Source organism: Sprattus sprattus (genome assembly GCF_963457725.1).
Source record: "Sprattus sprattus genome assembly, chromosome: 7".
Taxonomy (NCBI): domain Eukaryota; kingdom Metazoa; phylum Chordata; class Actinopteri; order Clupeiformes; family Clupeidae; genus Sprattus; species Sprattus sprattus.
This window is the reverse complement of record NC_137926.1, coordinates 13748273-13759179: the sequence shown is the minus strand read 5'-3', so window position 1 is coordinate 13759179 and position 10907 is coordinate 13748273. Positions and strand designations below refer to the sequence as shown.

Here is a 10907-nt window from a genome sequence, read left to right as displayed (position 1 = left end):
TGGTTATTTCTACTCATCTTTTAAATGCGTCAAACTTCCCCCAGTCATTGTTGCCTCTTAATAAATCCTTACAATCTATGATGCAACAGGAAGCTGTGGACTTCCTCTTTGTGAGCGATGTTGGGAAACTGGATCAGGTTGTTTTACAAGAGGGACAGGCCTTTATTTAAAATTCCCCATGATTCCAATACACTCAGGCCTCAGCAGGGTGAATCAAAACCCAAAACTGTAAGTTTCGCTTCAAAATGTTGCCCACAAAACCTCTACAGGCCACAATTCCCACTTTACAAATTCAAACTTGAAGACTGACTGTGGCCAAGGTTTTGTAGTACATTTCTGTGATACCCATTACAAAATGCTAAATACATTTAAAATCAGTAAACGTTTCAATTTCATGGGGTGTTTCAAACAGGCTTACCTCTTCAGCAACCATTATTAGAGGGTATCTGTCTTCTGACAGGAAATTAAAAATGCACCAGATCTTAAAAGCATCATCGTCTGTGATGAGGAGGTGGTTTCTGTTGAGGTTTTTTCGAGCACACAGAGTCCAGCACATCCTATTGAAATCCACACGGTCAAAGTTGTCCTGGACCTGCAGTCAGAACAACACATTTAGCATGAACATTACGCAGATATGCAGCCTGAATTCCTCTCAACTATGGAAAGAATTAACTTCTGCATATCTTTTCACGGCTGGACAAAAGATTATGTTAAGCCACCCTAGATGAGCACAAACCCAGAGCACAGAACTGGGGGATACAAGATGTCCAGGACATTTTATCACAGCCTCCATTCCCAAGGAGAGAGGGAGGCAAACTATACAAAGCACAAACAGAACTGCGAATAGGAAATGCTCTCTTCAGGCTCGGAACACTAGCGTTGCTAAGGAAACCGCTGGCAAGTTTTCAGTAGAGGAAACTACTGGCGTTTATTCAGTAAAATCTCTCACGACAATGGGACACAACAAGTGGCTGGCAAAGTCCCTTTTTCACATGACACTAACAAACAAGTTCACATTTTGGTAGAGCCTTCTGGAGACAACTTCCAGATTTCTTGACCATAATTGTCTGAAAAAGGTAAAAGTACCAAATATTTTAACATTCACATGAATCTAGGCAAAGTAATTATGCCTCATAATATGGCCTTATGCAGAGACACTGAGAGTTTGTATGAAGCCTAAACACCTCATGGGCCTAATCAAAGATTTGAAGAAAAAAAAACAATGTGCCATGACAACACCATATTCAGATAATGTCATTGTCAACATAACAAACCAAAACATCAACCATAATAACAAAAAATATAATACATTTTATATGATATGGCCTTGGGGAGAGACTGTGACAGTGTGTATGAAGACAAACCACTTCACAGGCCAGAGCAAAGATGTCATTGTGCCATGACAAGATATACAATGTCAATTTCAACATATTAAACCAAAATATCCTTTTAACTCCATTCCTCATCCCTGAAGCCAACCACTAGTGACAAACAATTTCGGGTCAGCTTGGTCTGGAGGACACATTCGTTGCGATGCTTCTAAGCTCCAACGGAAGTTACAGTTCCATCCTTTCTGAATGTAGTACATTAGTTCACCACTACACTGTAGACCTTAAATGAAAGCAGTTTTCTACCTCCATTAAACTTATCAGCAATGTAAGACTCAGGGTGCAACTGTAAATACTTTGAGTCAGCTGACAGATACGCACATCTCTGAAGCAGCCACAACTATGTCTATTTAGAGCTGGGCGTCTGAGTCAACATGACAAAGAGGGATGGGAGGACAGACTCACAAATGCTTTCTGACTATAATCCAGTCTACTGCAGGAGAGACACAGCGGTCTGATGTTGCAAAAGAGAGGGTTAAAGACAGTGCAGCTTCTTTTCATTGCGCACATATTCATATGTGTGTAAGCGTGTGCCATCCTGACCAGTCCACACAAATACACACACACACATCGTTCATTGCCCGGTGACTCTACAATGGGAGCCTTGTCAAGTCCCAAGTGCCAATTGCTTTAGCTCAGCTCCAGATAAAGCTGCTCATTTGAATTCTGCAGACCGGGCACCTTACGAGATTTACAAACAGCACCTTATCGCTCCCCCCACTCCCACTCAAATGAGCTGTGACTCTTAATGTGAAGTAGAAAACCAGAACACAGCTCAATGCCATCAACTGAACAAGGATTGGAAGGCTGCCCTGACGAATGACAAATGCAACAGCAAAGGCACAAGCACAGACCGGAGGAGATCGTGTAAGCACAGGGACATGTATGCACGTTATGAGTGCGTTTGTAAAGACTTCAGGCTGTGACACCACAGGAACCACACCACACCATAGGCCAACTAAAATGAACACACACTGAATGACATTCTTTCTCTGCCTGCCCCTCTCTCTCTCTCTTTCTCAGACACATGCATAGTTTGGTTAAGTTGCTCTAATTTTGGGGGACTGTTTGTGTAGGCCCACTTTCTTTTGTTTGCTTTCCTACACAGAGCGGCCGGCTAACAATGCATTCCAGAATTAGAGAGCGTGAAGGGCAGAGCAACATTTCTCAGCTCCACTACTGCATTCCCTATAAAATAAAATAAAAACAACACGAGCACCTTTTCTCGTTGTTTTTACAGAAAGAATTCTATGTTTACATGCAGAGGTCAAGGCTAGGGACTTATATACCGCATAGCTCAGCATCCACGCTGTAGAGTGCCCAAGGCCATCTGACCACAAGAATGGTCATATCAATGCAAGCCCAGAGACCTGCTGCCTGCCGGTCTAGATGCACACAGGGAGTCTGTTTTTCACGTGCTAGGTCTCTCTGTGGTTGAGCAATGGGGCTGAGGTACTGAGGGTTGAGTGTCTCACAACCACTCCACTTGGCACGGACTTTCAATGCAGGGGTGGAGGATGTGTGTGTGTGTGTGTGTGTACGTGTACGTGTATGTGTGCGTGCGTATGTGTAAGTGTGTGTGTGTGCGTGCGTGCGTTTGTGTGTGTGTGTGGGTGTGCGTGTGTGTGCGTTTGTGTGTTCGTGTGTATGTGTGTGTGTGTGTGCTTGCGCGTGTGTGGTGGGTCATAAAGAGAGGCACAGAACGGGAATAGGGGCTCAGACAGACACACTCACACAGAGAAGCCTTTGGCATCAGGGGATCTGAGGGGGGAGCTTGTCCCTGCTCAGGGAACATGACAAGACAAAAAGGCCCAGAATTCCTGATTGAATTTCGTGGACGCACTCATATGTCTGAGAGCAATCCTGAGGTGCACAGTTAGCAGTGCTTTTCAGGAAATGCTGCCCAGAAGCCCTCAGGTGTTGGCACGTCAGACATGAGCACTACTTACTCTCAGGCGGTCATGCTCAGGTTTTTTTTTTTTTAAATACAACATGAGCGGATACTTCCACAGCTGTGCTGTGCGTAAAGCATTGTGAAACGTGGTTCCTCCATTTAATTCCTGTTGCAAAAGCCAACACACTCAAAGCATTCGTGGCACCCAATAGTGGGCATTGTTTTGGGCGGAGGGAAAATGAATGTGTTCATCAGCACTAAGTCCAAGTTTGCAACATAATTACTACAAGAGCAGTTCGAATTTGCAAGAACAGAGTGACATCACTGCTGTATCCTATGTCTTAAAACTTTTGATATGTTGAAAGCACCTGAGGCGTGTCTGAGTAGAGAGGTGAAAGCCTCAGATGGCTGACTTTGATAACATCAGTAGCAATGGCATCTCACGGTTTTTTCAGACTTGTTATAGTGACACTCGCCAGTAACCACTGAAGGGGGATGCCTTCTCAAGAGCTGAAGGAAAGGGCTGCTCACCTTGTCCAGGATAAATGTGTTCAGGTATGGCATGTATCCCTGGTTAGAAACAGGCCCCTCATCATCATCTTTAAAGTGTTCCTCAAGTGCCACTGGATCGTGGGGGATTTTCATAACAGTACACAAGTTATGTGAGAGAACCTGCAGAACACAAAACGTATGTGGTTATGGATTAATCGGAGTTGTAGTTACATTCTCTTATATATTCCTCATTCATCACTCTCAAATATGCCTACACCAAGGTTGAAAGAGTATCAACACACAACGCAGTTTGATATTCAACAATGTCAAGTGCACCACAGTGTAATTCAATATGGCATCTTAATTGCATTTTTAAATCAGGACTAGCTCATCAAACCACCAGAGCTCAAGCTACTAGGCTACCAATAATGAGCCAGAATGAACATTAATGTACATCATCTGCTTTTTATTTACATCATCTAAATACTCCCATGACTGCTAATACAGCCTGTAATTTCGTTAATGTTACACAAAACGACATAATTCGAAGTGATTTAAAACTACAACCACACTACACTCTTTTCCATGAAGATGGGACAACAATGACAGTCTTATTTTAACGTAACAAGTCAAACGTGCTGTCAGATCGTAGACAACTGTTTGTATCATTCCATGACACCAAACAACAATGCATTTCATTGTTTGCTTTTTTAACACCATCAACATCAGTGCAAATATTTCCAGCAATATGACTACTCAGTACTCGAGAACACTTGTCAGTCATTGTATGTCTTGAACGAATTAGTCTGGTCAGGTGCCTCGTCCAGATAATGTAGTAAAATAAATTAGACCAGCGCCTACCTTCAACTGTGATTTTGACACTTTTCCACTCTTATCAACGTCCAAAGCCGTGAAAGCGTGCCATATCGCCTTTAACAGTTCGTCCCGTAATGCCATTTTGAGTTTAGCTCCCACTGCTTGCTCTGCGTACTTACTTGGGGAGGAAAGTTTTTCAAGAGGGATACAATGTCGCGGTCACATGACCGGTACGAGCCACTTGCGTGGCTGGAGGCGACAACACATCTGAAGTTCTAGCTCCGCACAGCGCCGAAGTAACGGATTTGACATTGAACGGAAGGGATTATCGACAATCTCCTCATGAACTTCCATCAATCAATTAATAAATATTGTGTAATCGACCTCTGTAACAGTAAGCTATCGTTAATTAGGAGTCCCCTTAATGATCGATGATACAATTGGAATCATCCCTCGTCTCCCTTCCTGTGTATGTATACACATTTAGTTTTAACTAATTAACCACTACATATGCATTTGAGAATTGTACAGGCCTATGATGTGGATACATGATGTTGTTAACAGGAGGGCACGCCTTTAATTAGGTGCAAACACATATAATTTAAACTAGAAGCTACAAGTCAAGTAACAACACAAAACGTAATTATTGGTGAGAATTTATTATGAGAACTTATTTACAAGAGAAAGGGTATTAATGTTTTAGCACAAAAATGATACATGTTACACCTTAACAAAGGTGTAGCATGTCCATACAATATGTCAACATAAAGCGATCACTTACTGGTAAAGAAATCCAAAGAACAGGACAATGATTGCTTTAATGCTACCGTCAGGGCTGGGGATATGGGATTTGGGATATTGTTCCAGTTTTAACTTTTAACAGTCTAACTGACTGGTATAATGACATCCTTTTATGTATTGTAAGTATCTTTACCACACGCATGATTTTCTGAACCTTCCTATTTTGCTACTTGTACATGGGGAGCCAAATTGAAGGATCATTTTATGCATGTAAATTATGGCACGTTAATTATTGCAGAACAATAAACATATTGTAAAACCAATGATTAAAGAAAATGGCAAAATTTTGTCTTCAACTCTCCCAACCCTGATTCATAACATACATGAATAGCAGCAGGTTCTATTTTTTTTTTCTTTTTCTTCTTTTTCTGTGGCGATTCCTCCCTCCCTCCTTATTGCCCAAAGTGCTCATTTTCATGGCAATCGCCACCTAGGACACCACATGTTTTTTGCCTAACGGTCAGGCATGTCATTCACAGGCAGTAAGGTGCACGCATCTAGTCTGGTACATTCACCCAGTCTTAGCATCGCAAGTAGGGGCTCTGCGCAAGAGGGCCCCCTGCAGACTGGGACAGGAAGTGCAGGAGAGAGCGTGTATACCTTTCTTTGCTATGGAATTTTCCTGCAGAACTCAGGAGGACAGGCCTTCACTGAGAGAAAAACAAACGGTAAACAAACGGTAGAGCTACTGTTCCTAGAGGGATTGTGAGAAGTTTGCAAGTGTAAGCTCTCAGCAAACAGCGTACAAAGCACTGTGTGTCTACTTTCAGTAACACGAAATATGCATCACGTGGGATTTCTACCTTGAGATTCAGAAGTACAGATGCAGATTGATAAAGGAAAAACAAAACCGGGAAAAAAAAAGTGTTCTCATGTGTGAAAGCACTGACAGTTTTGTCAGGCAGAGTCTGTTGTCTAGCACCATTTCTACAGGGTTGTGTGTTTGTTGAGGAAAGTGTGCTTCAGTATATGGTCAGGCTTAGTGATCGGTTCATCTTCTTGCCGACCAGGCGCGAGGTGCGGCCCCCACCCTGCAGTGTGGAGCGTGTCAAAACCCGGTCTGTGGACAGAACCTTCTCCTCTGCGACCGCTTTTGCCTGCTGGGCTTTTTTCAGCTCCCTGGAGGATGAAAAAAAAAAAAAAAAGTCAGTCAGTGATGTGGCATCTTAGGGTAGCCTTACAGTACCAATTCTGATACACCTTAGAAAGGAGGTGTGGACCGCCTGGGTAACTCGTAGAGCAATCGCAACACTTCCTCCAAAGAATCTTAAACTAAATAAATACATTTTAAAATGGATAATGGAAACGTACTTCTGCAACAGGGCGTTCTTGAACTTCTCAGCGTTTAGCTCGACGCGTAGCTGGTCAGCACTCATGCGTGCCGCTGTAAGCAGAGCTGGGTGCCTGAGAAGATCCGAGGCGGACGGCCTGCGAGTGGGGTCCGGGTGGATCATCAGCTAAGAGGGAGAGAAAAACAAATATTTAGTTTCAATTCAGGAGATCAATCACTGTCTGGAGAATTGCAAGAGTTTCATCCCTGTGAGAACATTCAAAGAGCAGATCATTTTAAGAGTTTTAACAAAGTTGATGAATGCTATGACAATCAACACAGACCTTGCCAGAAGCGTTGAAAAAGTACACACATCAAGTAATTAAATTCAGATTAAAATTAGGTGGCACCTACTTTTAAAAGGCATAAGAACTCCTGAGAGAGTACTTGTGGGATGGACGGCAGCTTGCCCTGGCGGATCTCATGCCACTTCTCTCCGTTGGTGGGCAGTGGGTCGCCCCCTGCAGCGCTGACCACAGTCAGAGCCAGGGCGAAGATATCTGCCTTGGTCAAGTTAATGTAGTCCTGTGACACGAGAAGGGAACCGGTCAATACATCATTACTGCAAACACATCAGCTGATGTGTAAACAAAAGTCAAGTATTTACTCTAACAGGTCAATTAATATCACGTGAGATCAACTTAACCAGAAAATAAACTTAAATAAATAAATGCTTTGGCACGCACCTCTTGAAGGACCTCATTGGCCAGGAACCGACTGTCCCCCTCCTCAACCTGGGGATTGGTCACTCTGGTCACATGGCCTAGATCACCTAGGAGAAGAAAAGGCAAATAAATGAATTATTTGAACATTATTGTACAACCATCCTGACTGTAGTTATATAAAAAAAACAGTCATGCTGCCTAAGTACCAATCACAATAAATGCTTCATAACACATGCTTCTATTTCACTAAACACCATCTCAACCCTCCAGTTTAAAGAAAACTCAGCCAGTGTATTTCTTCCTAAACAAATATGTTCACATCATAAAACAATGAGTGATTTTTTTTTCTGTGGTAAGGACAACAGTTCTTTTCATTTCCAAAATCATGCAAAATACAGCTCTATGTTAGTTTCTATGAAGCCCATCACTCTCTGATAATTACCTATTTTATAGATCACGCTTGTAGTTGTTCCATCTTCCTCATCTTCACACTCTTCCACAACAGTCTTTCGAGAGATGAAAATGTTGCCTAATTGGAGGAAGAAGAGCCCATTATAAGACAAATAAGACCTCACATTCTAAACACCACCTTTGTTAAAAATCACACACACACACACTAAACAGCATTCTTATGCTGTGAAAACAGAAGTGCAATTTGAGAACTTTGAAAAGCAAACAAGAGAATGTCCCAGGTGATTGCGACTTATTTTACATGAGACAATTTCATTTTGTTGGCGCTCAATACAATTTAATTGAACTTACTAGGCTTGATGTCCATGTGCACAAGGGCAGTGGAGTGGATGTACTTCAGGCCGCGGGTGACCTGCAGCAGCAGCTCCTTCAGCCCCAGCTCTGACAGGAAGTCCATTTTGCGGTAGTTCTCGGTGATGAGGTCAGAGAGCGTTCCGCCATTGCAGTATTCATTCTGGATGAGCATGTGGTCGTCCTCGGCCCAGGCAGAGTAGTACCGCACCACATGGGGGTGCTGGCCCAGGACTGCATGGGCATAGACCTCTCGAAGTGCGTTTTGCCTGAAAAAAAGAGAGATAAAGAACAGATCAAACAAACGGTTGCACAGATTTTTCAAGTTCAGTCTGACTACAAGCGCCCATCAAAAATGCAGAAAATGGTTCAATTAGGAGAACAAAAGCAGTGACTTTGGTGCAAACACACAGATGAAGAGGTCAGTTGGCTGGTGAATAAAGTTGTATACACTCACCTGATTCTAAAAAAACATTAAAACAGACACATAAGGGTAGACTTACTCATCCACTGATCCTGCCAGAGGCTTCTTGGAGCGCTTGATGGCGTAGATGCAACCATCAAGTCTTTTGACGCATTTGAACACAGATCCAAACTCCCCACAGCCGATCTTCTCCAGCTCATGGAACTCTGACATGTATCTGGACATCATGTTGCTTTCCATCATGGTGATTCTCTGTGATGGGAAGAGAAAACAAGGTCAGACTTGATTAAGCTCTTTAGTTAAACAGAAAACTAGAGTGATTTTGTCTTATATCCCATTGTTCTATCAGGGGAACTTCAGTCTCTCTCTGCTTAAGAACCAACACTATCCATTTTAAAAACAAATTGAAGTAGTATAGTATTTAGCATAACTATTAATTAATTCAGCCATGAAGGATCTATTGTAAATTACCTTTGATGGAGGAACAATTTCATCTTCGATTTCAGCATCACTTGCGTCCATGTCTTCTCCGCAGGAACTGAAAATGGGCAGACACTGCGTTATAACATACACCCAGCACTAGGGGGCAGAAGTGGTAAATTCTCTGAGCACATGGTTGAGTAATACAAGAAAATGAGGTTTTGGTAACTTGCCAGCAGTCGTTATGTAAGCATACTTTGGAGACAAACTTAAGGAAGACTTTACAACTCTCACATAACATAGGAAAATGGAAAGTCCTACTCCATATTGATGTTTGTATTCAAGTAACCTGGCAATTGTATCAAGGTATCATTTCCCTCTAATAAAATAATACAAAATGAAGTTAACTTACTCATTCCAGTGCGACCGCTTTCTAGTATTCCTTTGAAACGTGGATGATTGACCAAGGATGGAATCAGGTGTGAAGGGGTTGATGTTGACCTGGGGGGTCTGGTTCCTCCGGCCGTCCAGACTGGTTTTGCTCGCCGAATCCACATCCCTGAAGAGAGCGACTCGCCTGCTACTTGATGCACTCGTTCTGGCTTTGCACAGCAAACTCTACAAAAATCATATCACATTAATTAATTTAGTAAGTTTAAAACTTTTAAACCTTCAAAACGTTTCCCAAGTGGTTGTGGTAAATTAACTTACAAGTAGTCTCTAAGGTCTCTAATGCGAGCATGCAACAATGGTAAACGCTATAGTTGCGTTGGGCTCAACAGAAACCAGTGAGCTGACCCATATCTGATCACTCAAACGTCTTATGCAATTGGGAGTTGGCAGAAACTGGGTCACCTGTGATTAAGTCATAGTTCACTAACCGACCACTCATAGGAGTGTTTTGTTGACGGATGTACAGTAAAAGCATGTAAAAAGGGATCGTTTTTCATACTTTTTTAAATACTTTCCATTATTTCAAGCATAGGTTAACCATCAATAACAGTGTTCTTCAATGAAACAAATGTTATGTTACCCCCACATCCTCTTCAATAACTTATTCCCCAAAATCAATCAACTCAAGTAATCTATCAGTTACATTTTGATAACTTTAAATGGGTTAGTAAAGCTGGCTTGTTAAAGGCCAACGTGGCGTTCACCAAAACTTCATGCATCTCACTCTAAACGTAAGTCTGCTAGGCTAGCTATGCTAAAGCTACTCACCTTGGGCGTATGAGGCGTATCAAATAGGCGAAGCTTCCGAAATGTTTTATGTGGGGGGGTATCGGGACAGTCTGGAATAGGTGAACTAGACGCCTCTCCGTCGTCGTGAACAAATGTCCTCTCTGGCGAACTATCGTAACTCCGAGTCCCTTTCCGTGAAGAGGGTGAATTGTTCATGAAATTGTTTTTCAAGTGAGAGGGCGACCCAAAGCCCTCCTCGTCCCAGGACTCGATGTCGTCGTCGTCCGCTGTCTGAGGGCTGCTGTTTGAATCATGTCTCTTGTCGGCACTATTCCGTCGAAGTGGCAGCGGGGAATCCAGTTCCGTAAAGCCCGACTCGGCTCCCGTGCTGTTATTAGCATCTTCTATGCAATCCTCCTCTCCGTCGCTCGGTGCAAAGCTCAGTTTTTGCCGAATAGGCCGCAGGCTGGGAGAGTTAACGTTACTCTTTTCAAGTCGCCTACAGCTAAAACTCATTTTCCCCTCCATATTTCGCTCACACAAGAGCGTTTAGTCTTTGAGAAGAACCGGTTGTTCGAAAGTACAGATTAAATAAATACAATAAAAACAAGATCCGATGCCGATCCAGTAACGTTTGCTAGCCGTCCATCTAGCTAGCTACCGAGAAGGGTTCAAAACATAGCGAGCTATCCACGTTAGCAAATAAGTTGGCTGGCTGAATCATAACACCAAC

The 10907-nt window shown here is 42.7% G+C and overlaps 2 protein-coding genes across 2 annotated transcripts in view; both read right to left on the bottom strand.

The window, feature by feature from the left end:
* swap70b (switching B cell complex subunit SWAP70b) overlaps positions 1-4763 on the bottom strand; it is a 16833-nt gene extending 12070 nt beyond the window's left edge. Inside the window, exons 1-3 of the mRNA XM_080841645.1 lie at positions 4636-4763; positions 3814-3954; positions 419-592 (exon numbers count right to left, since the gene is read on the bottom strand). Of these exons, the coding sequence (XP_080697771.1) occupies positions 419-592; positions 3814-3954; positions 4636-4731 (411 nt within the window). The 5' untranslated portion in view covers positions 4732-4763. The remainder of the gene's footprint in view (positions 1-418; positions 593-3813; positions 3955-4635) is intronic.
* Positions 4764-5514: 751 nt separating this feature from the next.
* On the bottom strand, positions 5515-10702 carry wee1 (WEE1 G2 checkpoint kinase; the record flags this gene model as incomplete). The annotated part of the gene is made up of 10 exons (XM_080842167.1): positions 5515-6510; positions 6703-6848; positions 7076-7246; positions 7408-7493; positions 7829-7915; positions 8149-8417; positions 8652-8824; positions 9044-9110; positions 9405-9610; positions 10214-10702. 10 exons carry the CDS (start codon positions 10700-10702, stop codon positions 6354-6356), a joined length of 1851 nt encoding a protein of 616 aa, XP_080698293.1. The 3' UTR covers positions 5515-6353.
* Positions 10703-10907: the final 205 nt, after the last annotated feature.